Consider the following 23,506-nt stretch of genomic DNA (forward strand, 5'->3'; position numbering starts at 1 on the left):
GATGGCTTCTGGTAATCAATGCTTCCTTTTAAGAATGAGTCAAACTTTTGGTTCTATTAGGAGAGAATCTTAATAGGTTAAGAAAAAAGTTAAAAAAGAGACTGCAATCAGAAAATAAGTCATTGGGTTATGTAACAGATTATAATCATTAAGACGTAAGATATCACAAATTTTATTTTGGCTATACCCACAGCATGTGGTAGTTCCTGGGCCAAGGATCAAACTCGCACCACAGCAATGACAATGCTGGATCACTAACCTGCTGAGCCACCACGGAACTCAAAGGGATCATGAATTTAATGAAATAGTTAACAGAAGGCTGTCAATAATTTCAGAAATGACTAAGGGATACAAATAACAATGGACAGAATAGGAGAAATAGTCCATAATAAATGTAAAGCCTACTGACAGTTACAAAGTAGAAAGGGAAGAATAGAAAAACACAAATTATAAGAAAACAAACAGCTTTTTCTTCTTTTTCTAGTATGCTCACAATCATTCAAAAAACATGAACTCGGGAGTTCCCGTCATGGTGCAGTGGTTAACGAACCTGACTAGGAACCATGAGTTTGTGGGTTCGATCCCTGGCCTTGCTCAGTGGTTAAGGATCTGGCGTTGCCATGAGCTGTAGTGTAGGTTGCAGACATGGTTTGGATCCCGTGTTGCTGTGGCTCTGGCATAGGCCGGTGGCTACAGCTCCGATTAGACCCCTAGCCTGGGAACCTCCATATGCCAAAGAAGCGGCCCTAGAAAAGGCAAAACAAACAAACAAAAAACCATGAACTCAAAGGTCTTATAAAAGATATGCAAGATAGTGGAGCTAACAAAGATGAGTTAAATACACCATGGAGCTCAGTGTGTGGTGGGTGAATAGAGAGAGGGACAAAAATGTTTACTACAAAATCATGTAGTAATTTAAATGCTAATAAAATGACACCTTCATGCAGTGCTTCACACAAAAGATGATGTATGAACTGCTTTAGGAAGGAATTTACTACCCTGACCAGAGAGGAATTGTTGTTACCAGAGAGAACAGAATGTATAAGGCACAAAAAAGTGACAGATCATTCCTTATTTGCTAGAACTATAGTAGAATGGTTGAAGAGACTCATGCAAGAGACAGATAAAAAATGGTTGGAAAGGAGGCTAAAGAGATAGAAGAACTCCAAATATAAATTCATTAAGGAGTTTATAGTCATCCCAGAGGTCGTCATCAAAAGTTTTATGTTGAAAAATGACTGCAATATATGTTTTAAATACATGATTAAATAATTAAATATGTTTATCTGTAGAAAGATCACTCTGGTACCAGTTTCAATGGCTATTCCACTTCCACAAATTATATGTATATATACCCTATGCTGTTTTTTTAAAGGAATTAAAGGATTTCCCGTTGTGCTCAGTAAAAATGAATCTGACTAGCATCCATGAAGACGCAGGTTCAATCCCTAGCCTTACTCAGTGGATTAAGGATCTGGTGCTGCTGTGAGCTGTGGTGTAGGTCACAGACGCAGCTTGGACCTGCATTGCTGTGGTTGTGGCATGGGCCCACAGCTACAGCTCTGATTTGACCCTTATCCTGGGAACCTCAATATGCCGCAGGTATGGACCTAAAAAGACAAAAAATTAATAATAATAAAAAAGGAATTAAAGTGTTTCCAATCTTCCGTCACCCAATAAAACCTTTATTTGCCTCTGTGGAAAAGATTTATTCCATAAATACTATTAAAATACTCAATAATTTACCTTAAATAACAAGTTATCTTCTGATTTTATTTGATTTTATTATTTTTTTATTTTTTAGGGCTGCACCCCATGGCATATGGAAGTTCCCAGGCTAGGGGTCGAATCAGACCTGCAGCTGCTAACCTACACCAAAGCAATGGCAGATCAGAGCCAAGCCTGCAACCTACACTTCATCTCATGGCAACGCTGGATTCTTAACCCACTGAGCAGCACTAGGGATCAAACCAGAATCCTCATGGATACTAGTTGGGGTTATCAACACCGAGCCACAATGAGAACTCCTGATTTTAAAAGTTATACATGTTACTCATGAAAAATTTGGAAAACAGCGAAAATGAAAACGAAAACAAATCTCACCTACAATCCTTGCCTAGATACTTTTTGGCAACACTATTACATTTTTTGGTATGAATTAGACTTACACAATTTAATCATCCGGGTTTTATCCTCTAACAATAATTTGTGAGCATTTCATAAAGTCCTTTGATGGTGTTCAACACAGTATTTTGTAAAGCTGCATTTTCCCCCATCATATGGATACAATGTAAAAAAAGTGTATTTAATCCTATTTTATTGAATAACTAGATTACTTCTTTTCAATAAATATAATGTGATGATACAATATTTCTGCACATGTACCTTTTTGTGTGTGTATTGAAATATATAATAAACATGTAAAAATTTATCAGAAAATTTACATTTGATCCTATCTAAAACAATTTCATATGTGAATACCTACATAAATGTCTTCTCTAAAACTTACCTTTTTCTTTTTAACACTTCTATCAGGCAGAGGAAAATGGTCTTCTAGAAACTCACCCAAGGTAACCAAGAGTTTCTCCTTATATTCTTTTATATCACGCATTTTCGTTTTCAACTCATTAAAGACTCTAAAAAATGGTTTTAAAAATTTAAGACAATTATTTCACTGATAAAACACTTAAGTATATATAACTGGTTACTCATAAAATTGACCAAAATCCTTATCCAAACTTCATTTGCTTAAACCAAATAACTAGCTTTATGAGAAAGTCTCTATTTAACAGTAGGAACACTGAAAGTCAAATTATTCATAAAAGATTTTGTTACCTAACTTTGGCAAAAGTCAAGGTAAGGCTCACAATTTCTGGTAATATTTACCTTCTTTTCATTTATCTATTTCATGTAACATTAAAAAAGAAAATAATTTCCTCTATTTTGAAAACCTAGAACACAAAATCAATACCTTGATTCAGAAAATGTCACGACCTGCTGTTTCAATTCACTGTGTACTACATTAAGAGATTCCAATATCTGTTGCTGTTCATCCAGCCATTTTTGCTCCCTTTAAACATGGGAAAACAAAATAAACAATAGTCAAATAAAACACTAATGCCAATTCAATATATCTCAACCAACAATTAATGGTAATTATAATATAAATATACCTTTCCAAATCTTCTTTTAACTTTCCATTCTTTGACTTAATAGTAGATAGTACCAATTCAAGATCATGTCTCAATTTTTGGAACTAGAACAAAATAATTAAAATCAATTGCTCAGTCTTTAATTTATGAACAGTCACATCTCTGAATGTCAGTGAAATTTACATGTTGTCTAGGATATACAGCCAGAAATCAGAGTCTAGCAGAAAGTCTTTGAAAGCATAATATAGAGCAAGTACTAAGCTCTTTGTAATATTTCATTGCAAAATTTAAAAATATCAGAGTTCCCATTGTGGCTCAGCGGTAATGAACCTGACTAATATCCATGAGGACGTGGGTTCGATCCCTGACCTTGCTCAGTGGGTTAAGGATCTGGTGTGGTGGTGAGCTGCAGTGTGGGTGCCGCAGGTGCGGCCCTAAAACAACAACAACAAAAATAATAAAAGAAATAAAAAATAAATATATAAGAGCTCATTTTCGGTTTTTTGTTTTTTTAACAGCTGCACCCACAGCATATGGAATTTCCTGGTCCAGGGACTGAATATGACCTGCAGCTGCAGCAATGCAGGATTCTTTAACTCACTACACTGGGCCAGGGATTAAAACCATGCCTCTGAGGCGAGCTGAACTGCTGCAGTCAGATTCTTAACCCACTGTTGTCATAGCAGGAACTCCTAAAAATATAAGCGGTTTCGAGCAATAAGTTTTATTTTCATACTGAAAGGCAATTTAATGGTGAATTTTCAGTAATCAGGCATATTAGATTTCATTTCTAAAAAGACTATACAAAACAGACACAAATGAGTATCGCTCATTTAACAAACATCTATTGATCAGTTGTTGACTACCGGGTGTTGTTGAAGGAGTCCAGGATGCAAAGGTGAACAGAACAAAGAGGGGAATCCAAACAAACAAATTCATAAGTTCAGAAAAGTATAAGCACCAAGAAGTAAAAATAGGTCAAAATGAGAGTACAGAAATGAGGAGCAGGGATGGCTCTTTCAGGTCGTATGATATGGAAGGAGCTCTCAGATAAGGTTAACTAACAGTTTAGCACCAAAGACAGAAGGCAAAAAGAATGTTTTAGCAAAGGCAGTTTTAAATACAAAGGACCTGAGGCAAAAATATGCTGGAAGTATTTAAGGAACATAAAAGTGGACGGTGTGGCTATAGGGGATTACAATAAACTGAACTTTTTCTAGTAAATACACAATTAGTCCAAGGAAATGAGAAGAGAGGAAAACAGAAACGGAGAAAAGGTATGACAAGTAAAGAAAAATCAAGTATGTAGATTTTAATGCAACCATATTGCTCTTACATTAAATATCATCCAATGAGATTAAAGTAAAAATCAATAATAGAAAGGCACCTGCAAAAATGTACAAATATTTGGATACTTCAGGACTTTCCTGTGGCTCACAACAAATATTTGGATACTTCAAAATAATCTATGGGTCATGTGCAGGGAAATCTACTCAATATTCTGTGATAACCTATATGGGAATGGATATATACATATGCATAATTGAATCACTTTACAGTATAAGACAACATTGTAAATCAACCATACTTCAAAAAAAGTTTTAAATAAAACAAATACTTCATGAGTCAAAGACACAATCAATAGGAAAATAAATTATTATGAACTGCCCGAAAATAAAAACAGAATTAAATTTTCTAGGATAAAGCAAAAGAAGTACTCAGATGAGAATTTACATCACTAACAGCCTATGTTAGAAAAAAGAAAACTCTCAGTCACTTCTCAGCCTTTTGGCTAAGATCAAGTGCAGAAAAAAGAAAGCCCTCAAATTAATGACCTCTGCTTCCACGAAACTAGAAAAAGAGAAAATAAAACCAAAACTAAGCTGAAGAAAAAATGATAAAAAATTCAAATCAATGAAACAGAAAAACAAAAAGAAAAATAGAAAACTGATGAAACCCAAAGCCAATTCTTTGAGAAGGTTAATTACCCACACTAATTAAAGGACCTCAAAGGATGCAAATTACCAACATCAGGAATGAGGGAGGTAGCATTACCACAAACATTAAAAGAGTAATGGGAAAATGCTATCAACAATTTTATGTCAAAAAACTTGACAAATTAGATGACATGAACAAACTCTTTGAAAGTCATAAACTACCAAAGCTCATTCAGAGAAAAATAGAAAACATGACTAGCTGTAAAGAAACTGAATTTTTAGTTTAACATCCTCCCCACAAACACACACACACAAAACAGGCTCAGATGGCTTTACCTATAAATTCTAACCAACATTTAAGGAATAAGTAATACTGATTCTATACAAATTCTTTTGAAGAGAAAGTACCTCTGAAATCATTCTATAAGCCTAGTATTTGTACAGATACTAAAGCCCGAAAAAGATGTCACAAGAAAAGCGCAGACCAGTATCTCTCAAAAAAAACAGACACATAAATCTTAATAAAATTTTAGCAAATTAAATCCATCAATAAATTAAAAAGATCCATACATTACAGAAATGTGGGGTTTTTCTTAGGAACAAAGTTAATTAACAGTTGAAATCAGTTTTGAAATATCAGTGACATTTACTGTATCGACAAACTAAAAAGAAAAAATTCATCTTCTCAAAGAATTCAGAAGTAATAAGTGACAAAATTCAGTATTAATTCATAATCTCAAAAAGATTTCATAAATGCTAGTAAAAGGTAATTTTCTCAACTTCATTAATGGCATCTATGAAAAACCTACTATCTCAATTAATGGTATAAAGGAGCAAAAGCTATCCACTAAGACCAGGAACAAGGCAAAAATTCATTCTCCTCACCTTTATTCAATATTTTATTAAATATTCTAGGAAAGTACAATAAGCCAAGAAAAAGACATAAAAAGCATCCAGATGGAAAGGAGTAAGTAAAACTGCCTTTGCTCTCAGATGGCATGACTAGCTTTATAGAAAATGCTAAAGAATCTATAAAAAAGCTACTAGAATAAAGTGGTTTATCATGCTCACTAGATATAAGATCAATATACAAATATCAATTTATTTGTATGCACCAGCACTAGATAATCGGAAATTGAAATATTAAAAGAACACCGTTTTAGGAGTTCCCGCCATGCAGCGGAAACGAATGCAACTAGGAACTATGAGGTTGTGGGTTTGATCCCTGGCCTGGCCCAGTAGGTTAAGATACCGCATTGTGGTGAGCTGTGATGTAGGTCACAGATGCCACTCGGATCTGGCGTTGCTGTGGTTCTGGTGTAGGGCAGCAGCAACAGCTCCAATTAGACCCCTAACCTCCATATGCCGTGGGTGGAGTCCTAACAAAAAAAAAAGAATACCATTTCAATAGCATCAAAAACATGAAATGCTTAAGGAATGAATGTGACAAAACATATACAGACCTGTACACTTCTATTATAATTTATGTTTTTTTTGAATTACAAATTAATATTGAATTTTGTCACTTATTCTTTCTGAATTCATTGAGATGATCAAATGCTTTTTATCTTTAGTCTGTTGATCAAAACATTGGTGAGATAAATTCCTAAAAAAACAAATAAATGGAGACCTAAGTAAAGGCAGAGATCATACGGTGCTCATGGATCTGGATTGAGACTCAATACACAGGAGATGTCACTTCTCCTCAATATAAACTATAAACTCAGGGTAATCTTGGTCAAAATTCCAGTTAGCATATTTATGAGATAGAATGGCAAGCCAATTCTTATTTATATGAAAATATGAAACAATTTTAGTAAAGAACAAAATGAACTCATACAACTTAATTTCAAGACATTACAAAGCTTCAGTAAACAAAACAACATATTATTCACCTAAAGAGAGAAAAAACACAGAAAAAAGAAAAACATCCACAACATAGATGGTGAACAAATGGAAAGTCTAGAAATAGAGCCATATATGTGTGATCAATTTTCAATACATGTGTAAAGGAAATTCAAAAGAAAAAAGATTTTTTTCAATAATTTGCACTATAACAATTAGTATCCATATAAAAAAATAAACCTTTATCAATGATTTATTCCACATGTAAATATTAAGTGGATCACAGATATAAATATGAAACTTGAAACATTAAAATTTCTAAAAAAAAAAAAAAAAGGGCAAGAAAATCGTTGTGACCTTAGATTGAGCAAGTATTTCTTATATTTGAACACAAACCTTAAAAGAAAACTTGATAAAATGGAGTTAACCAAACTAGAAAAGAAAACTCTTCAAAAGACACTTGTTAAAGAATAAAAAGACGTGCAGGAAAGAGTTAACTCAGCAGACTAAGGCTGCACAAATTCTGCACATTATGAGGAAGGACCTATCTTTAGGAGTGGTCCTTGGTAGATTCCTAGAGCAGCAGTTCTTTTTTTTTTTTTGTAGAATAAAGTTTAATTACAATTATAAAAACGTAGCACTGGATTTGTACTATTAACATATGTACAGTTCAGTGCAACAGGAAAAGCAGCACCCCTCTGCCACCATCCCAGTCTGGCAAAGCAAGAGCTTCCAGACACCAGGGTGGTAGGATGGTAGCCAAAGGGTCTGGCAGGAACAGAAGATGAGGCAGGGTTCCAGGCACAGAACCATGGAATATTCAATGAAATCATGGAATATTCTTTCTGATTAAGGTGTTTTTTTATGGCTGGAGCCTTGCTAATTAGTACCAGTTTGATTAGAGAGTTCATTCTAACTATGTGATTCATGGTGAATGCATTTTTGCTCTGGGAGGCTGGCATCTGAGTAGCTAGGGTCAGTCACAGAGGCCCTGCATGCACAGTGACTAACTCCTGAAACCCTGGACAACAAGGGTCAGGTAATTTTCCTATTTGACAATACTTTGTACATATTGTCACACACAGTTGTAGGGAGAAGTAAATGCACCTATGCAAGTCTACTAGGAAAAGACTCCCATAAAGCTTGGCTCATATGTGTTTTCCCTTGTCTCATTTTAATTTGTGTCCTCTCACAATAAACCATAGCCATGAATATAATAGCTCTTTTATCCTGTCAGTCCATCTAGTGGATCACTGAATCTGAGAGTGGTCTTGGGGGAAACCTCAACACAGTTGGCATCAGAGTGGGATCTGCTATAATGACCTGGCTGCTCAAACATGGTGAAAGTGCTCTTTGGGAAAAGAGGATGATGAGGCAGGGGATGATGAATCACTGATGCCTGATGGCTACTGAGTCAACTAAGGTATAAGATAATAGCTGCGGAGTTCCCGCCGTGGCGCAGTGGTTAACGAATCCGACTAGGAACCATGAGGTTGCGGGTTCAGTCCCTGCCCTTGCTTAGTGGGTTAACGATTTGGCGTTGCCGTGAGCTGTGGTGTAGGTTGCAGACACGTCTCGGATCCCGCGTTGCTGTGGCTCTGGCGTAGGCCTGTGGCTACAGCTCCGATTCCACCCCTAATCTGGGAACCTCCATATGCCGCGGGAGCGGCCCAAGAAATAGCTAAAAAAAAAAAGACAAAAAAAGATAATAGCTGCACTGTGATCAATTACTATAGGTAGAAATTACCAATGAAATTTAGAAGTAACAAAAAAATTCTCATAAAGTTGGCTCACTGGATGCATAAGAGAATGAAAAATAATGAGAAACAAGCTAAATATTCAAACTTTTTGTTATTTTTATCTGTAACATTTAAAATGAAAGTAGTGTTGAGGCAGACCCTGCCACTGCAACAAGTCTGGATTTTGGCCAGTCCAAACTACAGTTATTAGCATAAGGGCTGCTACCAAAGGGAAAATAATGATGGATTATCATGCTATGTATTGTTTTAAATTCACGATATTAAAAATAATGTGAACCTTTACAATGTGGAGAAGACTCATTATCTTTCATTTTGGGAAAATGGTCATGTATTATTTACTATTTCTTCCCTTCCATTTTTTTTTCTACTTTGAAATTTCTGCTGATCATATGCTATACTTCTGAGTTGATACTTGGGTGTTCTTAACCTCCATGATTCTAATTTTCTTTTTTTCCCCCTTCCTAATCTACTTTCTAGATTTCTAAGACTATAATTACCAATCTTTTTCTATTTATTTCAGCTATCATGTTTTCATTTAGAAGGGCTTTCTTATTCTCTGATTGCTCCGTTCTGAAAAATAACAGCTTTATTGAGACGTAACTAACATACCACACAATTCATCCATTTAAAGGATATAATTCAATAATTTTAGTATATTTATAGAGAAGTACAAACATCAGCACAATCAATTTTAGGTCATTCTTATCATCCCAAAAGGAAACTTGGTAGCAGTATCGAGTAGTATCTAATAGTCACTCACTATTTCCTCTCCAATCACCCACTCTTAATCACCAAATAACAATCTACTTTCTATCTTTATACATTTGCCTATTATGGACATTTCATATAAATGAAATCGTATAATATGTGATCCTTTGTGAATGGATTATTTCATTTAGCATAATGTTTTCAAGGAATATACATATTATAGAGCTTATATAAGTATTTCTTTTTATTGACAACTAATATGCCACTGTATAGTTATATCACATTTTATTTATCCTTTCATCAGTTGATGCACATTGGGTTGTTTTCTCTTTCTGGTCATTAAGAAAAATATTGCCATGAACATTCTACACGTAAGTTTTTGCATGGCCACACACACGTATTTTCATTTCTCTTCGGTATATACCTAAGAGTGAAACTGCTGGTTCAAATAGTAATTCTTTCACCTTTTGAGAAACTATTAGACCATTTTCTGAAGTGGCTGCATCCTTTTACAATCCCACTAGCAGTGTAGAAGAAAGTGTTTTAATCTCTCATCTTTACCAACACCTGTTATTATCTGTTTTGTGATTACAGCCATTCTAGAGAATGTAAAAAATGGTACTTTTTTTTTAAGTTGGCATTCTGTTACTTTGAGGACTCAAAAATTTTTTTTAACTCTCCAAAGATATTTTATTAAATTCTCTTTGTTCCTTGAATTGTCTCTATATCCTGAGGTTCATCATGTCAATTGTTTTGGGTTTCTGCCTTTCCATTTGTAGGTATTTAAAAATGTCAATGATCATTAGCTAACCATTTACATTTTTTTAACTTAAAAGTATAGCAAATGTACAATATTGTATGTTACAGGTATATAATACAGTGATTTACAAGTTTTATAGATTATATTCTCTTTATACTTAGTATAAAATATTGACTATATTCTGCTATACAAAATAGCATTGTAGCTTAATTTATACCTAACTGCTTGTACCTTTTAATTGCCTCTGATTGCCCCTCCCTCCCCCTCTTCCCATGGATAACCACTAGTTCTCTATAACTGTGAGTTCTGCTTCCTTTTATTATAATAACTAGTTTGTTGTATTTTTTAGAGCCCACATTTAAGTGATACTATACAGTGATATCATATCATTTCTCTGATTTCTTTCACTTAGCATAACCCTCTCCAAGTCCATTCATGGTTCTATAAAGGCAAAATTTCATTCTTTCTTACGGCTGAGTAGTGTTCTATTATTTATATATACCACATCTTTTTTATCCATTCATTTGTTAGACACTTAGGTAGCTTCATATCTTAACATCTATAAATAATGCTGCTATGAACATTAAGGTGCATGTATCTTTTTGACTTAGTGATTTTGGTTTTTGTGGATATAGACCCAGGAGTAGAATTTCTGAGTCAAATGGGAGTTCTATTTTTAGTTTTTTGAGAAACTGTTTTCCACAAAGGCTACACCAATTTACTTTTCCACCAACTTTCCCACCAAGTGTAAGGTGGTATCACAGCGCGGTTTTGATCTGCATTTCCCTGATGATCATCAACATGTGAACCTTTTCATGTGCCTGCTGGCAATCTGCATGCCGCTTTGGGAAAAGGTCTGTTCAAGTCTCCTGTCTACTTTTTAATCAGCTTGGTTTTTTGTTTTTGTTTTTTTTTTTTTGATGTTCAGTTGTACGAGCTGTTTATCTATGTTGGATATTAACCCTGTCTCAGTCTATATCATTTGCAAATGTTTTCTCCCATTCAGTAGGTTGTCTTCTCATTTTGTTGATGGTTTCCTTCCCTGGGAAAAATCTTTTAAGTTTAATTAGGTCCCAATTATATTTTTGCTTTTATTTCCTGTTTTAGGAAACAGATCCAAAAAAATATTGCTCTGATTTATGTTAGAGTATTTTGCCTATATTTTCCCTAGGCGTTTTATGGTTTCCAGTCTTACATTTAGGTCTTTCATCCACTTTATATATGGTGTTAGAGAATGATCTTATTTCACTCTTGTACAGGTAGCTGTCCAGTTTTTCCAGCACCAGTTATTGAAGACAGTGTCTTTTCCTTAAGCTTCCTTTGTCATAGATTAACTGACCATAAGTGCATGGGTTTATTTACAGGCTCTCGCTTCTGTTCTTCCATCTGTGTCGGTTTTGTGCCAGTACCACATGTCTTGATGACTGAAGCTTTGTAGTATAGTCTGAAGGCAGAGAGTGTGATTCTTCCAGCTTTGTTCTTTCTTAAAATTGCTTTGGCTATTTGGGGTCTTTTGTGTTTCCATACAAATTTTAAAATTATTTGTTCTGGTTGTGTGAAAAATGCCGCTGGTACTGTGATAGGGATCACAATGAATCTGTAGATTGCCTTGGGTAATATGGTAATGATACTGAGTCTTTCAATCTAAGAAGATGGTAAATCTTTCTATCTGTTTGTGTCATCTTCAATTTCTTTCATCAGCGTCATACAATTTTCTAAGTACAGAAAACCTTCTAAGGTGGGTTATTCCTAGGTATTTTATTATTTTTGATGTGATGGTAAATGTGATTATTTCCTTAATTTCTCTTTCTGATGGTTTGCTATTAATGTACATGAATGCAATATATTTCTGTATATTAATTTTGTATCTTGCATCTTTACCAAATTCACTAATGAGCTCCAGCAGTTTTGGGGTAGTGCCTTTAGGATTTTCTATATACACCATTATGTCATCTACAAACAGTGACAATCTTACTTCTTTTATTTCTGTTTCTTGTCTGATTGCTGTGATTAGGAACTCCAATATAATGTTGAATAAAAGTTGGCCACTTACATTTAAAGCTCAAAAACAAAATGTTTATAAACAGACCTTTTTGAGCTACAGCCATCCTGCTTTTCACTGGGAAGCTCCATACATTAATACTTAGAGACTTTATTTTTCCTAGGGCCGTTTAAAAATTCCAAAGATTATTTTACCTCCAGCCTGAGCCTACTTTTATACCAGACTGTAGGGCTCCTGGAAATAGATCGGGGAAGGAGCTGGCAGTTCCACCACTCAGTATAGAGATGTTAACTTGAGCTTCCAGACTTCTGACCTCACGCTACCCCTACTATACACCCAACCTGGACTCTGAGTCCAGAGCCTCAATAGCTTAATGTCTCGATACCATATTTCTCTAGTTTTCAGGTATGTGAGTAAAAGTTAATTGCTTGATTACAAAATAAAGCGAGAGAGAGGTCTAGTAGCCTGTTCTTACTTTAAAGCAATCTTCTTATTTTAGCTCCATACTTGAATCTTGAATTCTGAAGTACCAGGTTCCTTAAAATCCAAAGCCATTCTGTAGGGTAGATAATCTACTTGTCTTTCTTATTTCTGCCTTAGGAACACAGATACTTATCTATGTCCATGCTCTACAAAATTCTCCATTGCTTCTATCATCTCTCCTATACTTTGAACTAGTAAACTGACACTTTACAAATATCTTTACTGACTTCTTTTTCTTTTTAGGGACACACCCACAGCACATGGGAGTTCCCCAGCTAGGGGTCAAATTGGAGCTGCAGCTGTCAGCCTACACCACAGCCACAGCAATGCCATACCCGAACCATGTCTGTGACCTACACTGCAGCTCACTGCAACACCAGATTATTAACCCACTGAGGAAGGCCAGGAATTAAACCTGTTTCCTCCTGGATACTAGTCAGGTTCATTATCACTGAGCCACATGTGAACTCTTTTATTGACATTTATGTTAAGCTTTGAGGAGGACAGATGTATGTGATGATCATTTAACGATGCTTAACTTTTTATTATGAAGCATTTAATCAACAGAAAATTAAATACAAGGTTTACACACAGTATTCAAAACTTAAATCCTCTCAAATATTCTTTGCAATAAAACATAGTTAATACAGTTTTAAAGTGGTTTCATTGTACTTGCTATGCAAAGAACTTATCCAATTTACTTATAGTTATAAATTATTTTGGGTTGCTCCAAATTCATTAAGTGACTTACCTCTTCTTTTCCCAATGTTACCAGAACGTCTTCATTCAATGGAATCACTATAGGAACAAAATAAACCAAAATTTTAGATATGCTTAGTTAATCATAAAATAGCAACAATGTGATTTTGTGGTTTCTAAAATATCCCTTTCCCTTTCCATTTATATATTACAGAATATTTTATAAGATATGTACAGTTTTTATGAAATTCCTTTTATTTAATATCGTTACATATATACCCAACTCATATATAATTTTAGACAGATGTGATATTTATGCATTTTGTTTTTGGTGCCTTTTTCTTTTCTTATTCTATTGTCCCAACCATCAAAAACAAAAACAAAATTAATAATATACAGTGTGTTCCTTAAATATTTCCCTCTGTGGTGATTTGATTCTATACATACATACACATATACATTAGTACACACATACTTGAACATATACCTACAATGGTTATTAATTTTGCTGACCAGGGTCATTGCTGGTTTTACAAGAATGGGATCATATCATATACCTTAGATCTTCTGCTCATTTTTTTTCCTTTTTAGGGCCACACCTGCAACATATGGAATTTCCCAGGCTAGGGGTCAAATTGGAGTTACAGCTGCCGGCCTATGCCACAGCCACAGCAATGCAAGATCCGAGCCACATCTGTTACCTACACAACTCATGGCAATGCGAGATCCTTAACCCACTGATCAAGGCCAGGGATTGAACCCACATCCTCATGGATCTTAGTCAGGTTCATTACCGCTGAGCCACAACAGAAACGCCTCATATACCTTATTCTCATTTTCACAAAACCCAAGAAAATCCTATCTATTCATCTGGTATAAGTCCTTTCATAATTCTACACCACTGCATGATATTCCACATGGTGAATATACCATATGTATTGATTTCATTATTGGTTGAGAACTAACTTGGTATCTAGTATTTAGCTTCACACATAAGAAAAAGATTCAGGAAATATTCTTTTATTTATGTCTTTATATATTGGTGCTTTCATTTCTGTGGGATAGATTCCAAGAAATTTAATTTCACAGAAGGAAATGTGAATTTTGAATTTTGAAACAGAATGTTAGATGCTTTTTTAAAAATTTTTGAGGAGCAATGAAAAAGAAACAGCAAAAGATATTATAAACTCTGCTAAAATTTTTGCCAGCTTAATGAGTATAACCTAATATTTCATTTCAATTTTGTACAGCAAAATCAAATCTTTTTTAAAAATTTTTTTTATTGTTATTTCCCCAACACAATTTTTTTTCTACTGTATAGCATGGTGTATACATGTAAAATCAAATCTTTATACTTTAAAAAGTTCAACTTTTTTTTTTTTTTTTTTTTTTGGCCACACGCATGGCAAATGGAAGTTCCAAGACCAGGGACTAAAATCTAAGCCACAGCTGTGACCTGCACCACTGCTATAACAATACCAGATTCTTAACCCACTGCATCATAGTGAGAACTCCAGAAGAGTTCAACTCATACTTAGAAAAGTAAAGTTTATCTTTCCAAATAAAGTGCTATTTAAAATTTCTCAAATGATATGCTGCTGAAAACTTTCCAAGTCATTTTGCCACTATAGAGGGTTTCTAACAGGAAAAAGCTATGTGCTTCATAAGCCCTGTAATAGAACTAATTATAGGCAGCCCTAGGATAGCTATACAATGAAAAGGATTCTAAGAACATAAAGTTAAAAATCTCCCTCTTGCTGAGTTGACCAAAAGTAGCAGTTCAATGTTCATTCACACAATTATTTCAACCAATATAACATGGCAGGCACTAAGAATATAAAGATTTAAAAAAATCTTTCCAGTGGGGTAGCTTATGAAATTTGCAACCCTATAAGGTGGGTATTTGACCAACAGTGTATTTTATGTTAACAGCATAAGGTGTGTATGTAAGGAATGATGATAATAAGAAAAATAAAAATTAAAAATTTCCAGACATACAGCATCAAAAAGAATAAAATATTTAAGAGTAAATTTATTTTATGAGGCAAAAAACTTGTATGCTGAAAACCACAAAATGCCAAAAGAAACTAAAGGCAGGCCAGCATTCAGGAAAAAAAAATCTCATGTTCAAGGATTAAGACTTAGTATTATTACAATGTAAATACCACCCAAAACGATGCACAGATTCAATGTAATTGCTATCAAAATACTAATAACATTTGGTATTTTGGTGGGTTTTTTGCCACACCAGCTGCATTTGAAAATTCCTGGGCCAGGGATCAAACTTGCAATACAGCAGCAACCCAAGCCATTGCAGTGACATTGCCAGACTCCTTAACCTGCTGCACCACAAAAGAACTCCCCAATGATATTTTTTAGAAATAGAAAATGATGTTTGTAGAAATAGAAAAATCCATCCTAAAATTCACGTGGACTCTCAAGGGACTCCAAACAGCCAAAATAATCTTGAAAAAGAACAAAGGTAGAGGTCTCACACTTCCTAATTTCAACTTGCTACAAAGCTACAATAATCAAAACAATGTGCTACTGGCACAGAGGCAGACATATAGATCAACACAATAGAATAGAGAGGCCAGAAATAAAAATCCTCACTGTACAATCAGTTGACTTTTGAGAAGGGTACAAGACAATGCAATGAGGGAGAGAAGAGTTTCCTCAATAAATGGTACTGGGAAAGCTAGATAATACACATGCAAAACAACAAAGCAGAACCCTCAGTTTTAACTTTGAAAATTTCTATAATTAACTTTTAAAAATCTTGATCAAGATGTAAAAAGTCTATAATAATAAACTAGTGGATTGGTGATAAAGGCCTAAAGTAAATCTGTGGCATAAGGCTCAATATTTAATGACTAGCTATATGTGAAATAGGAAAAATCTTGAATAATTTAGAAAGACTTATATAGATCAAAGAGATTCTATTCAATGGGTCAGGGAATGGAGATCAGTTCACAAGTCTGAAACATCTGTAGAATTATTTGGAAAAGAAGTCTAGAAGTTAGACAAATACATATGTGATATTATGGAGAATCCTGTTTTGGAGATACAGATTTCAAAGTTGTTATGGAAACTGTGTAACTTCTGCCTATCCTCCCATCCTCTCCCACCCCACCCAAATTTGTATTTTGATGTCCTAATCTACAATACATCCAAATATGACTGTATTGGGAATGGATCTTTAAAGAGATAATTAAGTTAAAATGAGGTCTTCAGGGTGGGTTCTAGGCCTTATGAATGGCGTGCTTAAACAAAACAGAAAATAGATGAATGACCACGTGAAGATACAGGAAGAAGATGGCAATCTATTAGCCAAGAGGCCTCAGAAGAAACCAAACCTGCTAACACCTTGATCTTGTACTTCTAGCTTCCAGAACTGTAAGAAAATAAACTTCTGTTGTTTAAGCAACTGAGTCCATGTAGCCCTAGCAAACTGATATAAAAATCATTCATACAGATATAACATATAACAACAGAGCAGAAAATATAATGTTGAAAAGGCATACAGAGTAAGAAGCAAAAAGAACTAAACACAGTCAACTGGAGAAAACCAACATTTTAACACCAGAGTATTGAGCAAGCAATACTTGAGATGCTCAGTATAATGCTAGAAGAGATAATAAGATAAGAGTTTAACGCAAATTAGAATCACAATTATATATACATACCTATCAGAAGTACTGAAATTAAAGACTACTAGGTGGTGGGGAAGACATAAAACAATTATAGACACTGTTATGAATATAGTAGTTTAAATTAAGAATGCAGATAAAATTGTTTAGGAAGAGAATATGCGGAAAAGAATCCCAATAATTGGAATAGAGAATGGGAAGGAAATTTAGACAGGAAGTTGGGGTGGGGGGTGCCTATAAGAAAGGAGACAGAGGGGCAGGAGAAGGGAGACATATATGAAAAAAGAGGTTTCAATCCATATGGAAGATTAAATATAGACATATATTGGCACAAAGAAATGCAGGCTTTCGTAACAGAAAAACATCTCCTAGTTGAGTATTCTAACTATGAATTTTTAAGCCAACTTCTATTTCTCAGCTAAAGGCAAAAATATAATTGGCCTCAGTTGGACAGGTCAAAGGCAACTTAAAATCTATGTGGCTCTTATGTTAGTAAGTATCTAAAATAATTTTATTTTTTCCATGAGGTAAGTTTCATTTATTAAGAAACAATTTACAGTTTCTACTAAGCATATAAAACAATGACTATGAGGAAAAGATGATAGCTATAATTAAGGCTCCATAATCAAGATTACCATACTCTAATGTGAGACAAATACATTCATCTATAATAATAAATAAGCATAAAATGTGTTTAAAAAATAAAAGAAAAACAAGGTGACTTCTAATAGCAATGGAATTTAGGCAATTTCAAGAAGGCTAAATGGATCTTGAATTCTTGTGATCATTAAATTAATTCACCATTAATTTGTTTACAAAAATATAAACCTAAAAATAAGAATCTTACTTTCAGGAGTTTCTTTCTGCCATTGACTGAGTTCAGCAGTCAAACATTTCACTTGCATAATTAATAAAGACAGCTATTTAAAAAAAAGAATAAAACAAAGTCATTTCTTATGGAATATTCACATCTACTCATAGATGAAAGTGTAGACAGTCTTAATACTTTAACACAAGAAGTTCCTTACATAAATGGCTAATAATCATCTAAACTATAAAAAATTATCATTCTCAACAGAATTTTGCTGTAAACCACACTAATTATAGCTCATAAATTTCCATAATACCAGTGATTCAGTATTAAAAAGATCAATTCTAGCTTTAGCATTTGACCTAAAAGAACCATATTTCCCAAGGAAACTAAATGATTATTTATTGTATAATGTTTTTGCAAATACAATATTGTTTTACACTGCACAACAGAACACTATTTATTGATGGATATAACATTTTTTACAAAAGATGGTTTAATATTTAAAGATCTGGGGTAGTAGGAACTTCCAAAAGAGGCAAATTTGTTTTCTTCTTATTCTCCCCAATTTATTATTACTATAATGCTCATAGCTCTTTATGTTCTCATACTGTTATAATCAACTGAAGACATTTTTCCTTTTGATGCTCACATGACACCAACTTTGGACAGAAGGAATGACTTCAATTGGTTCCTATGTCTCCTGACATGCTCCCACCACTTTTGGAAAACTTTCATTGTAATCATTTGATATTTAACTTCATTCTTAGGATTTTTTTTATCAATAAAACATTTAAAAATTTTTATACAGTCAAATAAATCTAAGTTTTCTTTCAATGTCTAGATTTCTATTAACAGCCAAGACATTTTCCTCTGTCCCTACTTAGATTGCCTAGTCTCTGACTTTTAAGATTTTCAAAGCAATCCAACTAGAATTTGTGTTTATATAATGAAAGCCAGAAGTCCAATTTTATTTAATTAATTTATTTATTTTTTGCCCTTCAGAGCTGTACTTGTAGCACATGGAGGTTCCCAGGCTAGGGGTCTAATCTGAGCTACAGCAGCTGGCCTACGCCACAGCCACAGCAATGGGGGATCCAAGCTATGTCTGCAACCTACACCACAGCTCATGGCAACGCCGGATCCTTAACTCACTGATGGTTTCTAGTCGGATTCGTTTCCACTGTGCCACGACGGGAACTCCCCTAGAAGTCCAATTTTATTTTCTCCCAGATGAATATCTAGTTGTGCCACTATCATTTATTAACTACTTCATCCCTTTCCCATAGACTAGAATTATCATGTTTGTCATATTTTAAATTCTTAATCTGTTGCACTGATCCACTGGTATATTTCTAAGCCAATTCCATAGGTCTTTGATTAAGACAGATATCTTAATCTGTTTTTTAAGCTTAGGGTAAAATCAGTTAAGATTCCACACTGTGAAATAACTGTGGCTACTGCAGCAGAAAACAAAACAGGAAAGCCTGTTCTAATTTTTAAGAAGGTATCATAATACCAGCTAACAAGCAATTCACTCGAAGTTGAATGTATGTATAGTTGTTAATAATAATTTATTTATAATAGCTTATTCAAAAAGATTTTAGAGTACTTCTCTTAAATCAGAAAGAATAATTTTTCTAAAATCATTAAGCATATGGGCAATAAAAAGCTACTACGCTTGGCATAAATATAGATGGATACACTTCTTATCTAAAACACAACAAATTCTACTTCCCTACTTTTAGGAATAACAAAAGGATTCATACCTGAGCATTTGAATCAGTGAGTGTCTCAGTTCCAACAAGCGATAACTTGTTCTGACACTTGATTTAAAAAGTAAAGAAAAACAAGTCACACAGTATACTATAACCCACAGATAATTCCCTTCCCATGTCGTTTTATACTAGTCAATGTAATATTCACCTAAAGCAATATACAAATAGCTGATGTAAGAGAAGAGTTTGTTTAAAGCCCTTACTTCCTAAGCAAGAGAGTCAGGAAGGCAGCCAAACTAGTCCCAAAGCGAATACAACAAAAGTAAAAATGGATGCTAGACTCAACACAGAATGAAAACTGAGCTTAAGGGAATTCCTACTGTAGCACAACAGCATCAGCAGTGTCTTGGGAGGGCTGGAACAGGATTGATCCCCTGCCCTGCACAGTAGGTTAAGGATCTGATGTTACTGCAGGAGCTTAGGTAGCAACTACAGCTTGGACCTGATCCCTGGCCAGGGAATGCCATATGCCATGGGGCAGCCAAAAAAATAAAAAAATAAATAAAAATAAAAATAAAGGCAAAAGAATAACGAACTTAAGAAAAACAAAAACAGGTGTTCCCATTGTGGCTCAGCAAGTTAGGATTCTGACTATATCCATGAGGATGTGGGTTCAATCCCTGGCCTCACTCAGATGCAGCTTGATCTTGCTTTGCTGTGGTATAGGCTGGCAGCTGCCGCTCCAATTCAACCCCTACCCCATGAACTTCCTAAAAAGGAAAAAAAGAAAAGGAGTTCTGATGTGGCCCAGTGGAAATGAACCCAACTAGGAACCATGAGATTGTGGGTTCAATCCCTCGCCTCACTCAGTGGGTCAAGGATCTGGTGTTGCTGTGAGCTATGGTGTAGGTTGCAGATGTGGCACTGCTGTGGCTGTGGCGTAGGTCGGCAGCTACAGCTCCAATTAGACCCCTGGCCTGGGAAACTCCACATGCGACAGGTACAGCCCTAAAAAAAAAAAAAAAAAAAAAGAGGTAAGAAGACAGAACACAGTTGGTCAAGATCATAAGAAAATAAATCATTCAGGAGACACCATTACTGTGCCATTAAAAAATATATGTAACAACTGTTAACAGTGATCTGAGTAAAAATGTGGGCAATTTAAATTTTATTTGTATTTATATCTAGCTGCAGTATCTTTAGGTCAAAAAATTTTTTTTATTTTTAAATTCAAATTTCTATACTGAAAACATTTCAAAAGCAAAAGAAAAAAGATTATATAAATTATTTGAAAATACACTAGTAATAGAGTACCAAGAAACATTTAAAAAAATGTTTTAAAAGAATAAAAGAGAAAAAAAAAACTCACTAACCTGCCTTAATCAGAAACTTTAGTGGGAAGAATAGGATGCAAAAATGTCTGTGGTTTACATCACATATTACACTAGGTAAAGTAAAACAAATTTTTACCAGCATACTATATAACATAGAAGTGAGTCTACCACCTTAGCTCAGAAAATATAAATGCATTTTCAAAATATATTGAAATGTATTTACATTTCTTTTGTTGTTGTTTTTTTGGTTTTTTTTTTGTCTTTTGTCTTTTTTGGGTCATACCCATGGCATATGGAGGTTTCCAGGCTAGGAGTCTAATCGGAGCTACAACTGTCAGCCTACACCACAGGCACAGCAATGCCAGATCTGAGCCACATCTGCAACCTACATCAGAGCTCACAGCAACACCACAGGCACAGCAATGCCAGATCTGAGCCACATCTGCAACCTATACCACAGCTCATGGCAACACCAGATCCTTAACCCTGGCAAGGCCAGGGATTGAACCTGCAACCTCATGGTTCCTAGTCGGATTCATTAAACCACTAAGCCATGACGAGAACTCCTATTTACATTTTCAACCACAACATTTTCTAAATTAATTCCTATTTTCACTCAAACTCTGTGACTATGTGTTATCCCCCTTTCTATGCACTACTGTAGGAAATAACCAGTCAATGGCCCAAACCAGGAAGCTGAAGCTATTTGTAATTTCCCCTCCCCATTTCACAACAATTAATTTCCAAGTCCTTCTGGTCTAACCTCCTTAATATCTCTTGAATTCATCCTTCTATCTGCAATGGTAAGACTTAGTCCTTCAGTACTTCTTACCAGAACTACTATTAGAGCCTCATGAACACTCTTTCTATCTGTAGTCTCTCTTCTGCATTAGATCTTCTTCAAAAGTACCAATTATTTTTCTCAAACTACATATCTCATGTCACTTCATGTTTATAATCCTTTAATGGTTCCCCATAATATCCACCCCACAAAATCCTTCATGTGATTGCCCCAATTACCTCCCCCATCTCACTCCATGACTCCTTCTTCTCCTAATTTACATTTGATACTATTCTACCTGGAGTGCTCTAGACTCTCCCAACATTGTATGTTTTGTATTTTCTGCTATGTATACCTCTCTCTTTAACTGGCTTTACTCTTTAGAAATGAATTCGGTTATTTCCTCTTTTAGAAAACTATCTTTGACCCCTTTAGTCCAGGCTCAGTATCCTAAGTAGAATCTTCAAACTTCAACACACAGCTTCTAATATAAGATGCTATTGTCCCCATTAGATGATAGTCTCCTTATGGACAGGGACTGCCATAATTTTTTCTCTTTCTACAACTCATCTAGTGCAAACCTTCCTTAAATGAATGCTTATAGGTCTAAAAATATATAAATATTTATCATATAATACACTGGCTTTCAGGAACAAGCATAATTATTTCTTTGCTAAGTTTATTACTGAAATTGAATTCAATCTTATAGTATTAATTGGTATATTACTTTTATCTCTTGATACTTACTTCTTCCATATCTTTCCACATTTCTTCACATTTTTTAATGAGTTCTTCTTCAGCATCTGTAACATCTTCCACATCTGTGGTACTATCTGGATCTAGATCTTGCTGATTCACTGACATGTGCCTTGTAATTTTCTTAGCCTTATAAGAGAAACTAAAGTAAAAATTATTCATTTAATAATTTTTAACTATTAACTGCCAGATATTCACCTAAGAGCTAAAGAGGAAACTGTGAAAAAAATAAGCAAAAATCCCTCCAACTATGAAGCTTACAATGTAGTTGAGGAAAACAGTAAGCTAAAATGACTTAAATAAATATAAATAAATAAGTTATAAATAAAATAAAAATACTTCTAAAATATACAGTGTTATATATTAAATAATTTATAAGTACTATGAAGAAAAGCAAGACAAGGAAGAAACCACAGGGAGTGCTAAGACTGGGACAATTTAATTTTACATAAGGTGGTTATATTAGGTCAATGAGAAGTTGACAACTTAGCAAAAACATGAAGAAGAGAAGGAAGGTGTGTAGGTATTCAGGGAAAGAGAGATAATAAAGGTGAGATTATGTGGGCTTTGTAGGCCATTTTAAGGTTTTAAACAGAGAAATGCCATGATTTGAATTATTATTATTTTGCTTTTTATTTTATTTATTTATTTTTTTTATTTTTTTTATTTTTTTGTCTTTTTGCCATTTCTTGGGCTGCTCCCGCGGCATATGGAGGTTCCCAGGCTAGGGGTCGAATCGGAGCTGTAGCCACAGGCCTACACCAGAGCCACAGCAACGCGGGATCCGAGCCGCGTCTGCAACCTACACCACAGCTCACAGCAACGCCGGATCATTAACCCACTGAGCAAGGGCAGGGACCGAACCCGCAACCTCATGGTTCCTAGTCGGATTCGTTAACCACTGCGCCATGATGGGAACTCCTATTTTGCTTTTTAGAGCCACATCTGCAACATATGGAAGTTCCCAGGCTAAGGGTCGAATTGGAGCCATGGCCACAGCAATGCAGGATCCAGGCCACATCTGTGACCTACATACACCACAGATCACTGGGCAACACTGGGTCCTTAGCCCATTGAGGGATTGAACCCACAATCTCATGGATATTAGTA

The 23,506-nt window shown here is 34.8% G+C and overlaps 1 protein-coding gene across 15 annotated transcripts in view; it reads right to left on the reverse strand.

Annotated features, from left to right (window-relative positions):
* Positions 1 to 23,506, reverse strand: part of CENPK (centromere protein K) — a 69,855-nt gene that overhangs the window by 37,984 nt on the left and 8,365 nt on the right. For 9 of the 15 annotated variants that reach the window (XR_014831452.1, XR_014831445.1, XR_014831451.1 and 6 more), the window contains 7 exons: positions 22,388 to 22,538; positions 19,577 to 19,633; positions 17,844 to 17,916; positions 13,399 to 13,445; positions 3,174 to 3,256; positions 2,972 to 3,070; positions 2,510 to 2,636 (listed from right to left, as the gene is read on the reverse strand). Coding sequence is in view for 6 of the 15 variants with exons in the window: in XM_085002412.1 (XP_084858538.1) it covers positions 2,510 to 2,636; positions 2,972 to 3,070; positions 3,174 to 3,256; positions 13,399 to 13,445; positions 17,844 to 17,916; positions 19,577 to 19,633; positions 22,388 to 22,504 (603 nt within the window). In the remaining 9 variants the exon portion in view is untranslated. Of the gene's footprint in view, positions 1 to 170; positions 716 to 1,855; positions 2,637 to 2,971; positions 3,071 to 3,173; positions 3,257 to 13,398; positions 13,446 to 17,843; positions 17,917 to 19,576; positions 19,634 to 22,387; positions 22,539 to 23,506 lie in introns of those variants that run through there. The other 6 variants (XR_014831450.1, XR_014831448.1, XR_014831446.1 and 3 more) reach the window with 6 other exon arrangements.

Source organism: Sus scrofa, chromosome 16 (genome assembly GCF_054392235.1).
Source record: "Sus scrofa isolate SSC_HxYL_T2T_F1_AM1 chromosome 16, Sscrofa_HxYL_maternal_Yorkshire_Landrace_v2.0, whole genome shotgun sequence".
In the NCBI taxonomy this organism is placed as follows: Eukaryota; Metazoa; Chordata; class Mammalia; order Artiodactyla; family Suidae; genus Sus; species Sus scrofa.